At 38.1% G+C, this 22,753-nt stretch overlaps 1 protein-coding gene across 1 annotated transcript in view; it reads right to left on the bottom strand.

Moving 5' to 3' along the window:
- The window catches only part of cacna1db (calcium channel, voltage-dependent, L type, alpha 1D subunit, b), an 83,257-nt gene that overhangs the window by 25,745 nt on the left and 34,759 nt on the right, over nucleotides 1–22,753 (bottom strand). Inside the window, exons 5-25 of the mRNA XM_028582613.1 lie at nucleotides 22,360–22,502; nucleotides 21,235–21,387; nucleotides 19,513–19,709; nucleotides 17,085–17,188; nucleotides 15,535–15,704; nucleotides 11,032–11,106; nucleotides 8,738–8,822; nucleotides 7,923–8,083; nucleotides 7,566–7,791; nucleotides 6,546–6,753; nucleotides 5,583–5,703; nucleotides 5,302–5,416; nucleotides 4,858–4,871; nucleotides 4,495–4,639; nucleotides 4,139–4,268; nucleotides 2,717–2,776; nucleotides 1,129–1,235; nucleotides 851–938; nucleotides 639–746; nucleotides 509–561; nucleotides 258–404 (exon numbers count right to left, since the gene is read on the bottom strand). Coding sequence (XP_028438414.1) covers nucleotides 258–404; nucleotides 509–561; nucleotides 639–746; nucleotides 851–938; nucleotides 1,129–1,235; nucleotides 2,717–2,776; nucleotides 4,139–4,268; nucleotides 4,495–4,639; nucleotides 4,858–4,871; nucleotides 5,302–5,416; nucleotides 5,583–5,703; nucleotides 6,546–6,753; nucleotides 7,566–7,791; nucleotides 7,923–8,083; nucleotides 8,738–8,822; nucleotides 11,032–11,106; nucleotides 15,535–15,704; nucleotides 17,085–17,188; nucleotides 19,513–19,709; nucleotides 21,235–21,387; nucleotides 22,360–22,502 — 2,610 coding nt within the window. The remainder of the gene's footprint in view (nucleotides 1–257; nucleotides 405–508; nucleotides 562–638; nucleotides 747–850; nucleotides 939–1,128; nucleotides 1,236–2,716; nucleotides 2,777–4,138; nucleotides 4,269–4,494; nucleotides 4,640–4,857; nucleotides 4,872–5,301; nucleotides 5,417–5,582; nucleotides 5,704–6,545; nucleotides 6,754–7,565; nucleotides 7,792–7,922; nucleotides 8,084–8,737; nucleotides 8,823–11,031; nucleotides 11,107–15,534; nucleotides 15,705–17,084; nucleotides 17,189–19,512; nucleotides 19,710–21,234; nucleotides 21,388–22,359; nucleotides 22,503–22,753) is intronic.

Below are 22,753 nucleotides of genomic sequence, written 5' to 3'. Positions count from 1 at the left end.
AGTCAGTCAACTCTGCTGGTTTTGTTAGTTTAAAGATAATACATACTGTACTTTAAGAACATTTATACACACAAAATAGTCAAATTATAAACAATTTGGTGAGGGCTTTACTTTTGGTCATTGAAAATGGTGGAAATGGAGAATTTTAATGCAGACCAAGATAAAGGTGAATGATTATCAAATGTTGAAAAAATCTTATTATTCTCTATAATGAAAGGCAAATCTGAATTCTACCTAAGACACAAAACATTACTTACGTGGGCCATCCTTCGAATGTGGAGACAGTAAAAAGAGCCATCATGGCCATAAGGACGTTGTCAAAGTTGAAGTCGCTGTTGTACCAAATCCTGTCCTTCACCATGGGCAGTGCTGTGTCCCCGTTGTTGTATAGAATGTAGGTACCTCTGTGATTTAAAGATGAAATATCAACCACAAGCATATACACAGAGACACTCATGAAGGCCAATGTCCAAAGCTGGAAATCATGAAGAATCTAAATCAAACTTACTTGCAGTCCTCTGGGCTGGACTTTGCATCATCTGTGCAGCGATAAAATTTCCCCTACAAAACAGAAGAGAAAGTCAGAGGTGCTCCTTGTTTATTTGTTCTCCATCTCTCTTTCCATCTTTTCACTGTACCTTAAAGAGCTGCACTCCGATACAAGCGAACATGAACTGCAGCAGCGTAGTGACGATCATGATGTTGCCGATGGTCCTGATGGCCACAAACACACACTGGACCACATGCTGCAAAGGACACACAGTTATACACTGTTAGTAGGAATACACAGTACTTTATCAGAAGCAAAGGCTTAGATACACTCTGCACCATGTTGTGTTGTCATTCTGACCTTAAGTCCCTTGGCTCTGTTGATAGCCCTGAGTGGACGGAGGACTCTCAAAACACGGAGAATCTTCACCACTGAGATAGCAGAGGACCTATGGAAGATAGAAGAACACATCTGTGGATTCAGCTGAGCAAATGTAAGGGCATGGTGTCATGGAGGCATTCCTTTCAGCTCTTCCACTAGCAGAGCAAAGAGAAATGTTTATATGTTACGGCAAAAATACCGCACAGTTGCTCAATCCTACATTTCAACATTTAAAAAAATTATTGATCGATACATACTGAATGCCAAAGGAGACCAGAGACACACCAACGACCAGCAGGTCTAAAAGGTTGAAGTAGTTTCTACAGAACGCCCCTTTATGAAGGAACGCTCCAAACGCTGTCATCTGGACAGAGGAGAGACAACAGTCAGGACTAAAGAAGACAGATCTGCTATCAAACACATACAAGGGGTAGCTGAAATGGGATTTAAATGGCTGTTATTACTATTTAAATGATCTGTTACTTAAAACTATTTACAGTGTCAATTTTCAAAAGACCATTTTGTAAAAGAATTTAAAAAATAATTGTTTTATGTTGTATTTTCTTATTTTTATATTACCTTACATTCACATTGCTTTTGCATTTCAGAGGTTTCATGACAACAATAAACAATTTAATTTGATCTGCAGTTTGCCAGTTGATGGTACTGCGTGAAATTTTGTCAGGTAATTATATTACTTAGACCAAGCACACACACAAACACATTAGCACTTCTAATATTGCGTAAGGAACAACAGTTTCAAGCAATATTTCTTATATGTTTGGTTCAATATTTAAACCATTTTGAAACAAAAATGAATAGACAAGATAAGCCTTGACTTACACTCACAAACACTTAAATACCACAAAATGCTGTGGTCTAAGATGCACACACACACACACAAAAATAGATAGCTCATATACAATGCAAAATGTCGACATGACACGGGGAACATTATTCAAAAGCCACTACACTCATTTCCGGTGCAGATTAAGCCAGAGGCAGAGCATTTAATCCTCTCCTGATCAAATATTCTTAGGCTTAAGCCATAATACATGAGATTTGCTTGGTGCAGGCATGCAGCGAGCAAAGGGGTAAGGCAGAGGATTTCCTTCTAACAGCAAAAATTATAAATTGGTACTGAGTTTTGTGGATTTCTTCAAGCATATTACTTGGGAGTGCATTAGTCAAAAAAAGACATGAAAGAAGGGGCACATCTGTGTGTACAGGATGTAATCAGGCAGTGGAATATAAAGCTTGATGTTAGTTCAAGTTCAAGTTCATCTCTCCACAGTCCAGAATATTTCAAATTGAACATAATTCAAATCAAAAATGTCTGTTGTTCAAAATGTGGAAATCTATTAGTCAATGCTGCTGACAGAGATTCAAGTTGTATATATTTTTTATTCTTCAGAATGTTAAAAAAGGAAAAGAAAGTAGTTGTACTCTGGAGAGCCACTGGTCCATAAACTGGTCGAGGATGAAGAGGGGGAAGTGGGCCGTGATGGAAATGTGACTGACAGACAAAAGAATATCTGACGAAAATGCATGATCTCCACCGATACGCGTCATGACAACAAGACAAGCAGGCGGCCATTTTGACCAAAAATTATAGAGACCAAAATGAGGGGAAGGAGGACGTGTGCAGCAAGCTTGGAAGTGGTGGGTTGTTGCTGAGGCAACAGTTATTATTGTTTACCTTAATAAGGATCTCAAATGTAAACATACTAGTGAAGACATAGTCTGCATAGCCTAGGATCTGAGGAGGCAATCAGAGTGACATAAGCACGCAGGGTTACTGAAGCTCTACCCAGCACAGCACAACACAGCATAGAGGTCATTTACCTTCAACAGGATCTCAACAGTAAAGATTGCGGTGAAAGCATAGTCAAAATAACCAAGTATCTGCAAGAGGCAATGCACAAGTTCAAGTCATTCCAAGATAACAGCACAACAAGATGCATTATACAGTAAGTCTAACACAAATGGAAAATCACTACTGGTATGTTAAAGCTGCACGGGGCAAGATTCTGATGTAGTATTGTGTGGCAGTGATATATGTTGGTAAGTAGGGGAGCAGAAAATGTGTTGTGGCTTTATGAAAAAAAAAAGAAAAAGAAAACTACTGTTTGTTACGCATATTGGCTAATATTACTAACTCCCTGGCATCAAAAAATGAACAATGTACTTTGTGTTTTTATGTAGCTAAGGCAGGAGGTAAAATGTCATGTTATTTGAGTGTCATTTGCCCAATCATGCTTTCCATAGGCTTTTTTCTCAGTAAACACTTTGACTTGTCAAGGCAGAGGTAACATTAACGATGGCTCAATCCTATTCAAGTGTCTCAGTAAATTGACAGTATGAAAGAGTGCACAATAAAGACAAAGTGCAACACATCGTACTCTGAAAACAGCGCCCACCGGAGGGGAAAACAATCAGCGCCACAATATGCATCCAAGGGCTGAAATGCTAGCTAAAAACATTAAATTTAAACATGTCAAAGGATTATTTCAGCAACTTTGTCTACCAGAGAGGACAAGTTAGCTGTTAGTAAGGTAATGTTAGCTATGTGTTAGCAAGCTAAGACACTTGCAAACATAACACTGCATAGCTTTCTGATTTATCCACATTTCACTGTAACACAAGTTGCATACTGTCCAAATGCTTTAGATAACTTACAGAAATTAGATTTAGTGAGTCTAAAACTGACATTTGGATATTTGACTTGCTAAGTGTCAGGATCCCACAGTTTGCCCATTCTTCCTGCTGATGCCTCGCGTCTATATATCTTATGTCTTGTATCCCCTTTTGTCTTCAAAGGCTTAGTTTTTCGGTTCAGTGGGTTATAAAACCTTAGTTATGGGTTATTTACCCTGTTGGTAGTGCATCCCACCACACAGCAGCTTTTTGGCAATTTTCTGGTGTTAGCTAGCAGACAGAATTGACAAGGAGGCATCTTCATGCAATACAAAGTCAATGGAGAGTGATGAATTGTTTCCCCCTCCGGTGTGGGCAGGACTTAAGTGCGACATGTCTTTCTATACCAGGACCCTGAAACTGAAGCAGCTAAATGGAATTCAGCCATCATTTATTTTTCTCATTTACACCTGTGCTTTTCTTACTGTGACAAGTCAAAATGTCTGCTGTGATACAAGCTGATTGTCTGCAGTGTTGAGGCAAATAAACCCTCCAAATATGATGTGTAAAAGACGTGGTGTAGCCTTTTAGGATAGTTAAAGACTAAAGCCCCGGTGGTTGCCTACGTACAATATTGCGAGCAGAGAAGTTGCGTATTGGGTCCTCAGCAGCCAAAGAGACGGAGCTGAGCATGATGAAGACCAGGATGAGGTTGGTGAAGATCTGATGGTTGATCAGCTTATGGCAGAATACACGAAACCTACAGCAGAAAAAAAAACAAAGAAGCAGATATGTAGACACAAAGAGGCACAGAGGAAGATAATGCACAGTGTGCAGTGTGCAGTGTGTAACGGCAAGACACATCTTTTATTGAGCTTTGTGCCTCTGCTATTGCTGATTGTAAAGTTGTTTCTGTTACACTGCACAGGTAGACTGGTTCCTGTTCCTCAGTATCGATAGCACCAACCAGCGTGTTTGAGACTCACGGGTTAGTGCTGCTGAAGATGAAGAAGGCGCTGCCCCGCGGGATGGGCAGAGTCTTTTCTTTGATGCTGAGTTCAGACAGCCTCTGAGGGCGAGGCCCTGGCGGGATTTCTGGGAGAACGCCCTTATTGTCGTCATCATCACACGCTAGGAAACAAAAGTAATTTGAATCCCTCTTAATATGAAAACAATCCTTCAGTTGTATTTGTAGTTTCCTTACTGATGCTCATGACAACTGAACATTTAAAAACCAAATTCAGTGCCATGTCATTGTTACATGAACTGCTTTAAATGGACTAAAAGGCTGTTTTAAAAGACTGAGCTGATACACTTTTGATAAATGTGCAGTCTTTATGTACACGTACTTGAGTCCTCCTCACTCAAGACACGTCACTTTTACCTGGAGAGTGGATGGCAGGATATGACTCCTTGTCTTCCTCCAGCAAGGCCTCCGCTGGCACCTACACACAGTGATCAGGTTTAGCATTATAAACATGTCCAATTACTGAGAAGAAAACTATATGAATAATGCACTTTAAGACAAGTGGTCTGTTAATAACACAATTTGCATGATGAAGAGAACTAGAGCGAGTCCATCTTTTACCTTGGTCTCTCCATCATTGACTTCTATTATTTCAACTCTCTTCTTATCTGTGCTTGCTTCCCTGTTAGGGACAGATAAAACATGGATTAACTAACAAGGCAGAAGGCTACTTTTTCTGCAAATAGAAACGTGCTTGCAACAAATGTGTGAATGTCAAACAGAAAATGTGAACAGAAATTAAAATGTGAAATGTCCTAAGCTGTACTTGACACTATTCTTCCTCTTCTTGGCCTCCTCTTCTTCCTTCTGTGCTGTGTTGAGGCTCTCTGCGTCTGCCAGGTTGTCAACAGCTATGGCCAAGAAGACGTTTAGCAGGATGTCTGTTCATGTGACTTAAGGAGGAAGGACTGTCCAAGATAAACGACGCACTTGGGCTTTAAGAATATGAAACATCAACTGGCTTAATTTTAACAAAACTTTTTTACACACGCAAACGTGAAAATGTGTATTTTTAGTTGTGTGTGATAAGTGTGTGTGTTAGGATACAGTTTCCACAGATGAAGAGGATGATGAAGTAAATGCAGACCACCATTCCAGAGGATGCCGGACCGCCGTACGCCATGATACCGTCATACATCACCGTATTCCAGTCTTCTCCCGTCAAGATCTGGCCAACCCAATTTACAGTGGAAGCCATTCATTTAAAATGTTAACCATTATAAAACAATTAACAACTAAGATAGAGTACAAAACGAAAGCCATTAGAGGCAAATGAGAAGAAGCAAAAATCTAGTGATCCATTTTCTAAGTCTGATCTTAATTATTTGATTATATGACTTAAGACCAGGTGAAGAAACATGTTTTGCCAGGACAATCTCTCTAAGTGCCTTTTCATTAGTAAAAACAGGAGGGAAGAAAATTGTTTTGGCAGGTACATTTTTGTTATCGTTGGAATACTCATTTCGGCCACAAGAGGCTGAAGTGCACCACTACCCCATGTTCTAAAAAGGATTAAAAGCATTGATGTTTAATTGCTCCATATGTTAGCAAGTTATGTAACATTACTGCCGTGTCTTTCTTTTGGCTATAGCCATATGTATTTTAATCATCGCTAGAACATGGGGTACTGTCCTCATGTGGCCAAAATGAGTATTACAACAACAAACATAAACAAACAAATACCGACCTGTTTCACAGATGACATTTTTTAGGAACTTAGAAAGATTAACCTGGCAAAACCTTTTTTCCACCTTTTCTTGAGTAATGAACACAGGAGAGAAAACAATTTAGATCAGACTTAGAAAATGGATCACCAGAATATTTTTTTTCCCTTGCCTCTCAGGGCTTCCGTAAACAATTTTTTAAATGATTAATTTCTATCGTTGTTAATTTGTAACAGTTAAATAAACAACAACACATCCACTCTGCACCATCCAGACTATAGTATGATTTACTTATCAAGCGTGTTGGACACTGTGATTGAATGTTATAATTCTTGCAAACACTCACCTGGAACACAGTGAGCAGGGCCTGGGGGAAGTTATCAAACGTGCTCCTTTTGGTCACAGTCTCGTCAAAGTTAAACTTGCCCCCAAAAAGCTGCATGCCAAGCAGGGAGAAAATAATGATGAAGAGGAAGAGCAGCAGCAACAGGGAGGCGATGGACTTCATGGAGTTGAGCAGAGAGGCCACCAGGTTACTAAGAGATGCCCAATGACTGGAGAAGAAGAAATATAAAACATGTTAACAAACGGACAGACACACGGAATGCCAAACACACACACACACACACACACACACACACACACACACACACACACACCTGTGAAGGTAATGAGGGTAAAATATGGAAATAATAATATTGGTAAGACAAGGCATGAAGACCATCTTCTCCTGCATCAGGCAATATGTCTTGCAATATACTCAATGAAAATATGGTACTGTACTTGCTGTATTCACTAGGCAGGTGTTTTGTTAGTTTTTTTTTATTATTATTATTTTTGGGATGTTTTGGGACATTGCCTTTATTAGATAGCACCAATAGAGAGATGACAGGAAACAAGGGAGGGAGCAACAAGCTTTATGAACTCTTCTACAAACTACAATGGGGACCTTTTTCTGGATTGGATAATAAGGCAAGCATCATGGCAGTCAGATACTGGACTTAAACTTCTGTGCGACCTAATAACTAATTGTTAACTTTTTGAAACATTAGTTAGATCACAACAGTTCCCTACAGTACAGCCTAGCTGCAAACGTAATGCCCCCTCAATAAACTTAAATGTATATGTTTAACTTCTTACTGGAGTATCCCTATTGATAGCAAAGAAAAAACCTTTACAACTTTTACAAGTTCTGCCATTGTTATGGCTTGCTTATTGCATTAGCCTGAACAGTACTGAAAATTGAAAAAAATAAACTATAAAAAGCATGTTCCCTATTTAAGAATAAAGGAAAGAATATGGCCTGAAACAGTTCAGTCATCTCTATCTCATCCAGAAAACAAACACATGACTTTCTGTTGCTCACCGTGTAACCTTAAAGATCCTAAGCAGTCGTACACAACGGAATACAGAGATGCCCAGTGGAGACATGATGGCGAGCTCCACCAGGATGGTCTCTACAATGCCTCCACACACCACAAAACAGTCAAAGCGGTTGAACAGGGACACAAAGTACGCCTGCAGCCCCAAGCTGTACATCTTCACTAGCATCTCCATGGTGAACATCGCCAGGAGAACTTTGTTGGCAACATCTGGAAGGAGAGGAGAGGACTTATTTTAAGAACATATTATCAAACAAGTCACAGTTGAACAAAGTCAAGAAAACTGAACTGAATACATGTTTAGCAACCAAATAGAACAGAATAGAGCAAAAAATAGATACCCTGTACTTCTGTCAGCCAGTCCGGCTGGTTGTAGTGCTCAGAGGCGATGGTGAGAGTGTTGAGGAACACCAAGATGATGACCAGCCAATAAAACGTCACAGATTTCACGGCTGCACGACACTTTCTGCGACAGAAACGGTTCCACCGTCGCGACTGACGACTGACAAACAAATAGTTCTACTTTAGGATCAATGCTCTGGATACGTACAGCCATATTCAGAGTGACTTCCAAAATAAGACTTAGTAGGACACAATAAAAACTTATATTTCTTTAGTGGAGAAATTTCATTGAATTTAACTTAACTCTGCTGACTTTGGACTTCATGTGTAAATTAATTTGATTAGAATGTTTTCTCACATATACAGTTAACATGAAAGCACAACTGGACGCATACTAATTACAGTATAAAGATGACTGGATTGGATTTCAGGTGAGTTAATAGGGAAGAAAACACAATGATGAAACAGTAGTGAGATCAGGATAAAGACGGATTGATCAGATATAAAACATGACAGACATTGGATCAATCGCAAAATATTAGATGACAACATTGGGGATCTGAGCAATTCCAATATGAGGTAAGAATGAACCATGCAAGATGAGATTAATCAATGAATGAATGAAGGAGGCATTTACCATGCAGGGGCATACAGTACCAAGTTACTAACCTGAACTTTGATTTAGTAATTTTTTGACTGAGGAAAATAAAAGATGAGGCAACTTTAAATACAGGGCAACAACATGTGTCTTTCGACTGTCCTTTATGAACCTTTTTTTTATTGGCTCATCAGAACAACAATATGTCACACTCACCACAGTGGCCTACAGCAGGGTGACTTGTTTTCCTCTCCATTGTGATTCTCTGTGTTCGCTGACTCTGTCTCACTAGGCATGCTTGCTGCGGTATCACACACACACACACACACACACACACACACACACACACACACACACACACACAAAAACAAAAAAGTAATGTGAGATGATAAGGTGCTAAGTTAACAAAAAGGTTCAGGACATAAACAAAAAACTGTATCCTGAAGGAAACAGGTTTCACCAATGAAAATCACATAATCATAGATTTTCTTATTGACACACATGCATTTTTGTTTTGACTTGGTTCTATATTAAAAAGAACAATTCTCTGATTATAGATCACCAAATATATAGAGCAAATGCATAGAGAATAACACATTAGACTGAAACTATTATGAGACTCAACTGCAAAATAATCAAACACAGTTCTTGTAAGCTTTCACTTTACAATAAACTTGTCCTGTATTTTTTAGATCATCTTCAATTTTACCTATTCTGCTGTGTCAGCTCATGTATCGCAAAGCTTACAGGCCAAGCCAAACCACCGGAAACCAAAATGCAGGTGTGAATAGAAAATACTGGGTGACTCCTTCTCAAAGACATTAATAACAAACTGACACAAATTATTTTTGTTCTCAAAGAAAGAGACTGACATTATCCAAAATATTATGAATTTGAAGGTTTCTTTATAGATCAAGTCACAGTGAGTGCATGCTGCCAGACCTGACTCAAATCGGACTTTGTAAATAATTCTTGTCATTTTTTTTAAAACCATTTATCAATTGGAAACATCAAAAATACAAATATTGTTAATAAAAGATAAAAGAGTTACTTGAAAATGTTGCATATTTTAAGTACTGTGTGCATTATCCAGTTGAAATATATGATCAGACTATTTGGTCCAGGTCAGTTTGCTGTAACAAGTATTAGTTACATAGTCACGGTGTTACAGCACACAGTATATTGGAAATCATGTATACTGTACATGCAAAAACATTGTCATTATAAATGCCAAATGAAAGGAAAATGATGATGATTGGATGAGAGTTCCGAACACAAATACTATTATACTATTATACTACCAAATACTATTCAAATAATACTTATATTTTACTTCTGATTATAGTAAACATGAGACTAAAACATTATTAGGTTTTTCTATACATTACAAGGTGTGTCAGGATGTAATAATTAAAGCGATATTAAAATAAAATGCTGCTGGCAAAAATGTTTAGGAATTGGCCAGAAACATCATGTGCATGGTTTACTTGTAAGACGTGTTATTCATTTAAAGTTATAGGTTTTGATACTAGGCCTGTCATTTATGTATAGTAACAGAGGTGTACATTCAAATTTAGTTTAAAAAACATATTTTATACAGTATCTTTGAAAGTGCTACTGTACATGTGCTTCTGTGTCAATAAAATGCTAAATATAAAAAACAAAACAAAAAGGTTAACGGTGCCTTTGTGGGCAATCACAGAGAAATTAAAAAGTGTCATCTGCATTTAACCCATCCTATATGCCTACATAGGAGCAGTGGGACTAACTCCAGTCATTTTGCCAGTGCATTTTGGACATTGGGCACTGACAGGAGCACTAACCTTACATAGATGTTTTTGGTGGTGAGGGGAAACTGGTCCACCCAGAGGAAACCCACACGAACCACCCACGGAGGAACCCGGAGCAACCCGATGAAAACCACGCTAACACGGGGAGAACATGCAAACTCCACACAGAAAGGCTGTCCAGACTGGGATCGAACCGAGTGCTCAGCAGTGTCTACTTGTTGTGAGGCAAGAGTGCTAACCACTGAGCCTGTGATGCCCTTCAAGATGAATGCCAATCTTTCAATTGTGAGTGTGTTATTCATAACATTAGTTTTATTGTTCCTTAAATTAAAAGCCTCCTGTATTATGACATGGAGGCAGGAGGACCTTTTTCCCTCCATTAGCCTTTCATCTGTTGTGCAAAGTGTTCATTCATTTCACTAGATAGGCTTTGTTTGCTGGTACGGGACAATGTGATGCAAAGTTTAAAGGAGTTCATTGATAATGGATGATAAGGTGTTATTTGTTCACTGAAATGGATTTGCTTATGATGAGGATGGTAGGGGTCAGACATTGATCAATGAAGAAAAGGGCATGCAAACACAGAAGCACAGAAAAAAGCATAAGCAAAGCACATGTAAGCAGAGGAGCCCTCCAAGACAATGATGAACTGTCCTTATGAACATGTGCAAAAACACACACACACACACACTCCCAGGCACTCATGCGCAATGCATTTACCCTGTGTCTCTGTGGACTGAGTGAACCAGCCAAACTTTCCTTTCTTCTTCTCAGTGAGGTCAGCCAGCGTGACCCCTTGGTGTTACCAACATGCAGTTCACACAGCCAGACAGCAGAGGAAGCAGTGAGTCAGTACACAGCAGAACAAGAGAGAGAGAGAGAGGACTGTACAGCAAACGACAGCTGCAATACAATCTACAGTACAGACACAGCTACCATGTCCAGAAAAGCTACAAAACAAATGTACAGGACATACAGTAATATCCTCTTGCCATAAAAGACTGACTGTAGAATCTGGAATATCTTGTCCTATTTCAGTAAATTATTCACTTCTAGCATGAAGGGGATTGGCACATAACAAAATAGAAAGGTTAGACAATAAAGTAAAGAAAATAGCTTTTTTAGTATTCATAATAATTTGTACATGCTGCACAAGTGCTGACATGAGAATAAAAACGTACAAACATTTTACACAAGATACTTGCTAAGTGAAGTATGATAGTAGTATCTAGTAGACAATGGTTGTTTAATAATATGTATATTATCCATGTTAGTTTATGTTAGTGGACAAATAATAATAAGTGCAGTACAGAATGTCTGAGGTAGTTTTAAAACATACTCGTGCTCAATGCTCAAAATTCTTTGCAAAAACTAACCATACTAAATTCCTAACAGTATCGGCCTCAAAAATTCGCTAAATCCACGCAAAAATCACCCAGGCTTAATTTTAGGTATATGATTTCTGGACAGAGTAACTATTAATACAATATTGGACAGGAAAGGATTAGCAATTAATAAGACTTTAGAGAGTGAAAAAAGATAGAAGGCAGAGAGAGAACTACAAAACAAATTGGAAGAAGATATGAAACAAAAGGAAGCAAAAGTAGAAGAAGAAGAAGAGGGAAAAAAACTAATGTTAGACAAAGAGTTTTTTACAAGGAACACAGTCACTGCAGGAATCAAGGAGAGAAAGTTAGCGTGTTGTCTCGGGTGTCTAGTCTAAAACAGTGACAGCAGAGGTCAAAGCAGGACAATTACTGGAGGATATAAAGACAGGTGCATGTGCACTAGCCAAAATGTGAATGGTTGTAAGGCACTGTATGTAACAGTATATGTCAAAAACCTGCCACCCTCATTACCCACAATGCAACACTACCACCCACAATTGGGTTGGAGATTCAGGTGTGTTACGCTAGTAGCTGCTAATGTAGCTGCAAGCTTCAAGCAGAGATGAAGAGCAGGGAGGTCTTTCTAACTCCACAACGCTAGTTATTTATTTATTTTTGGATATGTATGCACATATGCAGTAGCACTCCCAAAGATCTGTAAACAGCCTTTGATGCGTAATATTGGTGGAGTTCCACTTGAATGTTACATTTCTGAACACAGTTTCTTCTTAAAAGCACCTTAGATACTATATAAAAGGAAATGGCTTACAATCACATTTACAGTCGAGCTTTTTTGTAGGTCACAACCACAATTTATGAACAATTTTCAAACCATTCATCCATTACCTGTATATTAACCTTTTTCTGCCAGTCAAACTAATTAACTTTGAACTAATTGATTGTTATCCAAAATCTAATCTATATGCATGTCTGTCATTACAGTGCTGGGTTCTGTCTTCTCACATGCTGAACATCAGTACCATTTTGTTTATGACCAAAAGAACATGACTGAAGCACTGAAATACTGCAAAGAAAAATACACAGACCTGGCCACAATTGACAATATGGAAGATGTGAAGATCCTGAATGACATGGTGGATTTAAACAAAATGGTCAACTCGAAAGGCAGCTATGTAAGTTCTCCACTTATCTACATCATTTAGTCTATTTATTATATTAAAGCCATTATTGACAGTTATCTAAGTGATGGGTGATAGGATTCTTCTGCTCTCACAAAGTGCACCAAAAGGGTAGTCCCCGACACATCAGACTCTGATAAAACACAGATTGCCAGTGCAAATTGGATAAAAAATCTTAGTAAATATGGCAACTTGGGTTTGTTGGACTTGAGCCATAGCCAAAGTCAAGTAAAACATGTTTAAACATGTGGGTATATATGACTAAAGTAGACAAAACACAAGATTTCAAAAAATTTGATCAATTTTACTAGTTCCAGGGCAATTAACAGTAATTCATATAAAATATGCCCAATGTTAATTTTTCAGTTTATATTCTTGTTGACAAACTGTTTCATGTATTATGCTGCAATGTATATTATTTTCAGTTAGTCTGTTCAGGTTTTGTAGCAGAGATTAAACAATAAAACTAAGTTAATTAATCCCTTACACTGAGGCAGAGTCAAGAGTGTAATTGGAATTTTGTTTAATTATGCCTTACACAGCTTTCAGCTTAGCAAGGTTGAATGCTTTATATTACATATGAGGCTAAAGAAACACAAATAAAAGTCCTAAAGACACAAATTATCACTTTTAGCCAGCCGGACAGCTGGAGATGGTCACTGGCAGATAGAGGTTTCTACAAAGACAGGGAAACTGAGTTCAGGAAATGGTCGATTGAAGAACCGAACAATAAAAACAGTGAAGAAGACTGCACACAAATGTATAATAATGGACACTGGAATTATGAAAACTGTGAAAACCCCTTTGCAGCAGTGTGCTTTAATGTCAGAGGTGAGAATTTTAACTACTGATCCTTTATGTGCCTTTAATGTTAAGTTTCTGTTCCAGTCTGCAGTAGTTTCTCTCCCTTACTCATCTGCATGTACTCTCTTTTCATCCGCTTCTCTTTGTAATTTTGGTATATTGTTTTATTTTGCTCAACTAATGGATAGCAAGTGATGTACAGTACAGTATATGTCCTCCGTTTTTATAGATAAATAGATAGATAGCACATTTCACTCTTTTTACAGGGCCGAATGAAATATTTGTCCTTATTTACTACTCTTTGATGTGTACTGCAGCCCAGAGCCGCTGCAGAGTGTACCACACAGACCTGGCCAGTTTGAGAAATGAGGCAGAGAACCAAAAGATAAAATAGCTGGTACCACCAGGACAACAAGTCTGGACAGGCCTTTTCAGAGACTCCTGGAAGTGGTCAGATAAGTAAATCCTAACTGCATGTTTAATGAAACTCTTTATTTTAAGGATCATGTATTGTCATTGTACAAGACAGGGCTGCACAACAAAATTCAGTTGTAGTCCCTTTATGCTACACAAGAAAAAAAGAAAAAAAAACAGTAGTGCATTCCTGTTGTGCATTTTTTGAATTTGCATCAGGATGAATGATTTCTTAATTTTCCACTGTCAACACAAACAGTCTGCAGCACCCATATCCCATTTACTGTACAAGTCAAATGACTAGTCAGAAATTACATGACTGGATTCTAGGTATTTGAATTTGATTTCTCACCCGAAAACCACACAGGATGCAAACTTCCTGTTCCCACAATAAGCCTCCGCCACATCAGAATAAGCAATATCATCTCTCTCATACCAGACACACACACACACACACACACACACACACACACACACACACACACACACACACACACACACACAAAACCTAACATCCACAGTTACCCCTGTGTTGTCATGGTGACAGCACACACAAGGCCACACCATAGAAAAGACTGAAAATCATAGCTTTGCTGTCACCCACCTTTTTAGTGCTACCTCAGAAGTTGCTACCATGGCTGAAATCACAGTTTTTCACTCGCTTAATTCACTACTTCACTTTGAAACTATACACAATGTGATACTGCAGGGCATTGTGTTTCACATACAAGTGGTGTAAGCAAACAGAAGACACACAAGAAAATATATTATACTTCTATCACTGACCTACTATTATTAACTACTATTAACGGCAGAAATATAAAATATAAAGGCAATGTAAAATAGCAAAAACATTGAAATTAAGATTATGTTTTAAGAGTACTGCTATAATACTAACGCAGTACGTGCTTCACTCAATAACAGACATTTTGCCAGAGAAAGAGTCTCTGTGATTTTTCTGGTGGTGAATGTCTCATTTTGGTACAATATGTAACTGTTTTCTGGAATAATTCACTTTTATTGAAATGGGCAAACTGCGCAAGATGATGCTAGGAAAAAGATGTATTTTATTAAATATATTGTTGTGAGGTGACATTTGCGTGTTGTCTGCAATTGGCAACATGTCATACTGTCCCTTCTCGTTGTTCAGCATGTCATTTCTAAGTGTAACTTGTCAGTATGTCAGAGGAGCAGTTTTATTGGGTCACTCTTCACATGCTTGAAAAAGTCAGTCAATAATAAATTAATTGTGGGGGAAAAATCATGTCTTACCAGTATTAGCTGAGCCAGGGTATTTGTCCCACATACTGTACATAAAACACTTCCTTTATGATACATTTAAGGCAAAGCATCAGTGAACAACAGATAGATGAGTAATGGTCTGCCCTCCTCACTTGCCTCCTTTTACTATCAATGAGATAAAGAAATGTGCAAGATTAGGACAGAGGGACAAAATAGATTAAATCAAGGAAACTCACGGTTTCGCTTGCCCTCCTCGTCTCCCTCTTCCTCGTTCTCAGGGTCGATGTCCTCAGCCTGGGTGATCCAGTCCAGGTAGCCTTTCAGGTCTTCCTCTAACTGCTGCTTCTCACGTAGCTTCTGGAAATCTCCCCGAGCCTTGGCTTTTTCTCGCTCTTTGGAAAACTCTCTGGATGGGGCAGAGCATAATTGGTGGAGGTATTAAGGGTACATCATTACTAGTTTGCTGTAGTTTAAGTCCTGTCACTTCCATGCTGATGATTCACAGCTGTATCTCCAGCTAAAAACTAGGGACTCACAGCCCCTTGGACGGAGGTTGGACGGCAAATAACTTAACTAAACAATAACAAAACTGAAATAATTATCTTTGGTCCCTCTAAGTCCAGAAGTCATCTCACCAGTATGCTAGCCCACCTCATAGTCACATGCAAAAAACTTTGATATCATATTTGACTCTGAACTCTCTCTTGACAAACAAATTAGTTATGTTGTTAAAACTAGTTACTATCAGTTAAGAACCATTTCCAGACTAAAGCCAATTTTGTCCTTCCATGATATGGAAAAAGTAATGCCTTCATTACAGACTAGACTAATTTAACTCCCTCTATGTAGGGCTTCTCCAGTCTTCATTAAGTCGCCTACAGAATGCAGCTGCAAGGACATTGACTGGTACTAAAAAATGTGACCACATCACCCAAGTGCTAGCCTCTCTTCATTGGCTCCCTGTCCACTTCAGAATCCAGTTTAAGACTCTGCTGATTGCCTTCAAGGCTCTTAATGGTCAGGCACCATCTTATATTACGGATCTTATTCACTGGCACTCAGCCCCGAGGTCTCTTAGATCTGATGACAAATCTCTTGTGTACATCCCCCGATCACGGCTCAAATTAAAAGGTGACAGGGCCTTTGCAGTTGCTGCTCCACATCTGTGGAACCAACTGCCGTTAGATATCAGATGTGCTCCTTCCATTTCTGTTTTTACTCACTGGCCTTTTTAACACACTAATCTCTCAATCTGTTATCATGTCAATGATTCTGTATTAGTGATTTGCTGCTTGTTGTTGTCGTTGGGATGCTCTTTTTGTGTTTTCTTTCAATGTTCTTTTTCAAGCACCTTAGCGCTTTTTGTACAGCACTTTGGTCAACTTAAGCTGTGTTTAAATGTGCTCTAGAAATAAAAAATAATATTTATACTATTCATTTTTTTACTTTTATTTATAAATGTATTTATACTATACTTTTTTATTACTTACTTACTATAATGACTGTCAAATCTGAGTGAGATAATACCGTACAGGATCAGAACAAACACTGAACAATATATCTATTATTTTCTAAAACTTCTTATCCTTTTCAGGGTCATTTACAGTTTTTATTAATTATTTATAGAAAATTTGTAGTGTTTGAAACAAATTGGTGTATCGATTGATTTTGGCGCATTTAAAAGCAGATAAAAGCACATTAAAAAAAGTCATAAAAGCGACTAGTTACTGAAAAGGACAACATATTTTCAAAAGCACAAATAAACACAAGCACACTTAAAACCTACCCGCTCAACACACCCAAAACCAAGTTGAGAACAAAGAAGGATCCAAAGATGACCAGACTGACAAAGTAGACCCACGGCAGCTCAAAGCCCATTGCATCATTCATCTAAATAGAAACACAAGTAGAGAAAAAGACATATAAGACATGACTTATGCATACGTTACATTCATGTTTCATAATTGTGCGCATATTCTCTTCTATAATATTCTTTTTATTCTAAATTCTTTCCTGTTTCATAAAACTTGTCTTATTGAGTTGAACTGTTTTACTCGAGTTAACCCAAAGAGACTGATAACTCTTTGAAAAGACAGTCTTCGGAAAATCAAAGGACTGAAAAAAAAGAGGAAGAGAAGGTCCTAAACACTTCATTCATTAATTCATAACTGAGTATGTAGTATTATTCTACCAAATGTTTGGTTTTTACAGCTCGTTTACACTGGCCAATGGGATGATGGTACTGCTGCTATTTTTCACAGCTTCTGCCAGTAAAAACCACCTCTACTCACTCGCACCTTTATGCACCACACATAGTATTACCTATGACCTGATTTAATGAAAACAAAAACAGTATTTAGTGCTTCTGAACGTTGTAGCTATTTACAGTTTACTTCCAGGCATAGCCTTAAAAATTTAAATGTTTAAAGTAAGTAATCACATGTACTGTCATTAGTGTAATTGTGTAGGCTTTTGTGTACCTTTTGGAGTACACGTCCATCTTGCTTAGCTCAAGGGTGCCACTTTTCCAGTACTGTATTTAAAATAAAATGAAGGCAGCTCAAAGCCCATAATGTCCCTCGGTGGGAAAGAGATCTTCAGAGAGCTACAACTAAAACTGGAGCAGGAACTGTGACCACTAGAGGGCACCATGTGAGAGACAACTGGGTTAGTAATGAGTAGAGGAGGTATTAGAAGATGGGATGTTTATTAGTGATGAAGATGTGGCAAATGACAACACTACAGAGCTAAAGTGCCTTTTAGTAGAGCTGTTTGGCAAAGAGACAATTGATAGCTGAAGTTTGTCCATTTATAACCACACAACTGACTTTCTTACGCAGTTCAAATAACATTCACACACTTGAGACTTACTTTTCATGTACATGCATGCAATTCTACTCAAACACTCATATTCCCTCTGAAGTAAAACGCAATGCTTTTTACTTTGCCTTCTGTGTATAATTTGTTGTGCTCTGTCACTTTCTTTTTTGTGTCTTTTCTCTGTTTAAAATGTAAACTCTACAAAATGTCCATTTCTATGTAACTTGATTCAGTTTTCAGTAAAATATGTTGCAAAAAAAAAAAAAAAATGCGGCTGGTAGAGCCCTAACTCCGCCGCAGCACAATAAACAGCCTCCCACCCTGCAGTGAAATTCTATTGATTTCTGTAGGAAAGGTCAGATGTTAATCTATCCATCTGGCTATCTATTGTTCGTCAAGTTTGCTTCCTTTCACTTTAACAGAAGTAAAAGCATTGGATTGCCATGGTAACACATACATGCATAAGAGAAGTAAAGACTGTGAGGGAGAGCGAGAAAGGACCACAGAGAAGGAGGGAGAGAGGTTCATTATTTCATAGACGAGGGTCTCCATCAATAAAAGGATGTGGGTGGATTTTGATGAAAACTCATTGTGAGTTGAGCTTCAATCCTCTAAGTGTTTTGGCTAATTAAAAGCTTTTGGTGATTTTTGCTAATGAGAAGCTGATGGTTTTAAAGTGAGCCTGGTTTTTTAGTTTTATAACACTTGTTATCAACTGAAAGAAGAGTGATGGTTCAGGGTCAGACTACAGTTCTCAATGAGGACTACTTTGTAATAAAAAAGACAGAATGTAATTTAAGATGTTATATATTAAAGGCCTCAATGAGTATGTTGCTTTAGCCTGAACATTTTCACTAAAACCGTCTAATTTATCTTTAGACATTATTATTGTGATTTTGTGATTGTATTAAGCATAACACTTTTGTTTTGTATATCATCCTTTTCACTGTGTCCATGTTTCAGTGATTTACTATGTGAATATAATAATACAATACAATGGTAGTTGCCTTGCCCATATAATGCACATTACCTTAATCATGTGACGAAGTTAAGACTTCAATATATTGAAATACTACCATCCTTTAAATTAATATTTTGAGCTAAAATAGGTCTCATATAAAATGAGGAAAAATTGAATTCCCTTTCCAGAAAATAAGGCATTTATACATGGGGTAATCATGATAAATATGTCACCTTGTTTTCATCTGCAATCTTAAAATTGCCCAAGATGACATCAGCATAGCTTTAAATATGCTGGAAGTAACACAATGTTTTACAAGGTTCTGTCAAAATCAAAAACCTGATAAGTGACACACATGGAATTAATAAACCAAAACATATGCCGCCCGAATTGGGCATCATCGGAGTCATTTTGATGCAGAGTGTCAGATTACCCAGTAGAGAACGTCGGTCCAGCCCTCCATGGTGATGCACTGGAACACTGTGAGCATGGCAAACAAAAAATTGTCGAAGTTGGTAATTCCGTTGTTGGGGCCTTGCCAGCCCTCTCTGCAAAATGTACCATTGAGCAGGCAATGACGGCCGTGCCCTGATACAGCACATGGCGTGGGTTCTTCTTCTGCGAGGGCACCTGGGAGCACAGAGTAAGACAGATGAATCTACTGATATACAGTTTTTTCTACTGGTGTATAATAAAGGCTATGAAAAGGTTTAAACTGAATCATAACCATTGTGATAATATCCCCATGGTTTGAAATATTTTACCCTGCATGCCTCTGATTTGTAACAGCCTTCGATTTAAAATGACATCTTTTTCTGTTCTTAAATCTTCAAACAAAACCCTTTTAACTGAATTTATGGTAACACTTTAAAATAAGGTACACAAAAATGTAGGTAGTTACTGAGGAACAAACGAGGAACGAATGAGGAATGAATGAGGAACGACTGATTAGTCAATAAGTTCCTGTATGACTGGGACTCAAGCACTAATGATTAGTTACCGATAAACAGACTGGGAGTGTCTGTATTAATAAATCGTTAGGTAATGGTAAGTTAATGAGAAGTTACTGAGGAACGAATGAGGAACGACTGGTTAATTAATAAGAAGTTTCTGAATGACTGGGAATCAAGCACTAGTGAAGCATTGTGAGTACTTGCAAATAAAGTAATGCATCTAACTGAGTGGTTAATCATTAACAAATGATTACTTAACCATTAACTACCATTAGTGAAGCATTGTGTTTCCTTTTGAATAAATAAGTAATTCAGGAACTTCTTATCTTTAACCAGTCATTCCTCATTTGTTCCTCAGTAACTTCTCATGAACTTACAATTCAATTCAATTCAATTTTATTTATAGTATCAAATCATAACATGAGTTATCTCAAGACACTTTACAGATAGAGTAGGTCTAGACCACACTCTATAATTTACAAAGACCCAACAATTCCAGTAATTCCCCCAAGAGAATTTTAGCTATTACCTCATGATTCATTAATACAGTAACTCCCGGTCTGTTTATCAGTAACTAATCATAAGTGCTTGAGTCCCAGTCATTCAGGAAGTTCTCATTAATTAACCAGTCATTCCTCATTTGTTTATCAGTAACTTCTGATGAACTTACTATTACCTAATGATTCAATAATTCAGTAACTCACAGTCTGTTTATCAGTAACTAATCATTAGTGCTTGAGTCCCAGTTATACAGGAACTAACCCGTCATTCCTCATTTGTTCCTCATTCATTCCTCAGTAACTACCAACATTTTTGTGTACTGTGTGTGTGTGTGTGTGTGTGTGTGTGTGTGTGTGTGTGTGTGTGTGTGTGTGTGTGTGTGTGTGTGTGTGTATACAGTATGTACTTCTTGAATAATTCTGCCATGTTGGAAGCTGGAGTAAAGGTCAAGCCTGTTTACATAATAGCCAGATATTAGTCATTTAATCACTGGATTTAATCCACCATCTGTTGTTCTGTCCTGTTTTCAGCAGCTTGCCACCATTCACATACAAGGTAGATGTGTCCATTCATTAATCAGGGAATAAGTCCTGTATCTATCCTAAGAAGATATGTATATGTTTGTTCATAATGTAGCTGGGGGATTCAGACAGAATGATAACAAATTCAAATTAAACCTAAAACTATAGGCACTACCATACCTGTTTGTATCACGTAGCATGTGGCATGCATTTTGCCAATGAAAAGCTCCAGGCCGATGATGGCGTAGATGATAATTACAAAGAGGACCAGCAGAGCAATGTGAAGCAGGGGAACCATGGCTTTAATAATGGAGTTTAAAACCACCTGTAAACCTGCAGACACACACAAAAGTCCAGGTCAGAGGTAACATAGACAGAAATATAGATGGGGTTTCCCAAATTTGAGTTGCCACCCATATGAGTAAAGCAGCAAAAGGATACTTGGGCCTTATTTGAATTAATAAACATACCTTAAAAATGTGTTTTTATTTTTTTACAGCTGCACTTTCATATGGTTCTTTGTAATTTTGCTTATTTGAGGCTAAGAAGTACTTGCACTGGTGCTTTTACCTTCAAGGTTGAAAGCACTTAAATGGAAGTCGCTTTGGATAAAAGCGTCAGCTTTTGTAATGTTTTCCTTATTCAGTCAAAAGCCTTGCAAGAATTTCTCCCCTCTAACTCCAGAACATTATCTATATCTCTCAAAGCCTCATGAGATCTCTGAGTAGGCATACAAGCCATCAAATCGGCTTCTGTGGCATCAGCAAACACGCTGAAATATCGCAGCTTAATTAAACTGCACATACCGTCCGTCAAAGACAAATGTTAAACCAGAATAAAACTGTAAATGTTGTCTCAGCTCAGTTAATCTTTCCCAGAGGTCCTTTCCACCGAGAGACTGGTGGATGATCCATTGCTATGGCAACTCAAAGAATGCAGACACGTTAGTACAACTTTATGTAAGGTCAAATATGACCTGAACAGAAATTATAAAGTGAGCACTATCTCCTAGGTGATAAAGGAATCGGGGCAGAACAGTAGGGACTAAGCTGATGTTTTCTTTGCAGGAAGGGAAGTTTACAATTTCTTTATAATACACACCGTACTTGATTGACAGCTATCTCTCTTGTTAGCTGTATTGTAACTTTATTTACACTGTTAATGCTGTTATTAGTACACAGAGAGTTTTGGTGACATGGCCCCTTTTTAAATGTCTCACATCTTGCAGTATGCAGACTTAGTATTGACTTGAGATTGTTTAAAACCGTAAGCTTAAGACCGAAAAATAGCTCTGCGTTAACTCACTAGGAACTCCAGAGACAAGGCGAAGGGGTCGTAGCACGCGAAAGGCTCGGAGGGCCTTGACATCAAACCCCCCAGGTTTGCCCCCAGACTGGCCGCCAGAGTCAGCGTCCTTGGTTATCATCTCTAGAACCACACTGAACAACCTGATGGAAAGGAGAAAGTGAAAAGGAGGCAGAGGTTTGAGAATAAAGGAGAAGAGAGCAGTGATAGAGCTCTCATGAAAACAGAGCAAAACACATGAAAGCAAGAGACAGAAAGTAAAAAATAAAGTCACGTGTCATCTTTGCAGCCGTCTCTGTGTGCCTGTGTGTGTTCTTATATACATGCTCTATGTGTGTGTCTGTGCATATTTACCTTTAGTTTTTCACACCTCATTACAGTTTACATCAAAGTC

The sequence above is a fragment of the Perca flavescens genome, chromosome 7 (genome assembly GCF_004354835.1).
Source record: "Perca flavescens isolate YP-PL-M2 chromosome 7, PFLA_1.0, whole genome shotgun sequence".
Classification (NCBI taxonomy): domain Eukaryota; kingdom Metazoa; phylum Chordata; class Actinopteri; order Perciformes; family Percidae; genus Perca; species Perca flavescens.
Note: the sequence above shows the minus strand (reverse complement) of the source record. Positions and strands in the feature narration are given on the sequence as shown.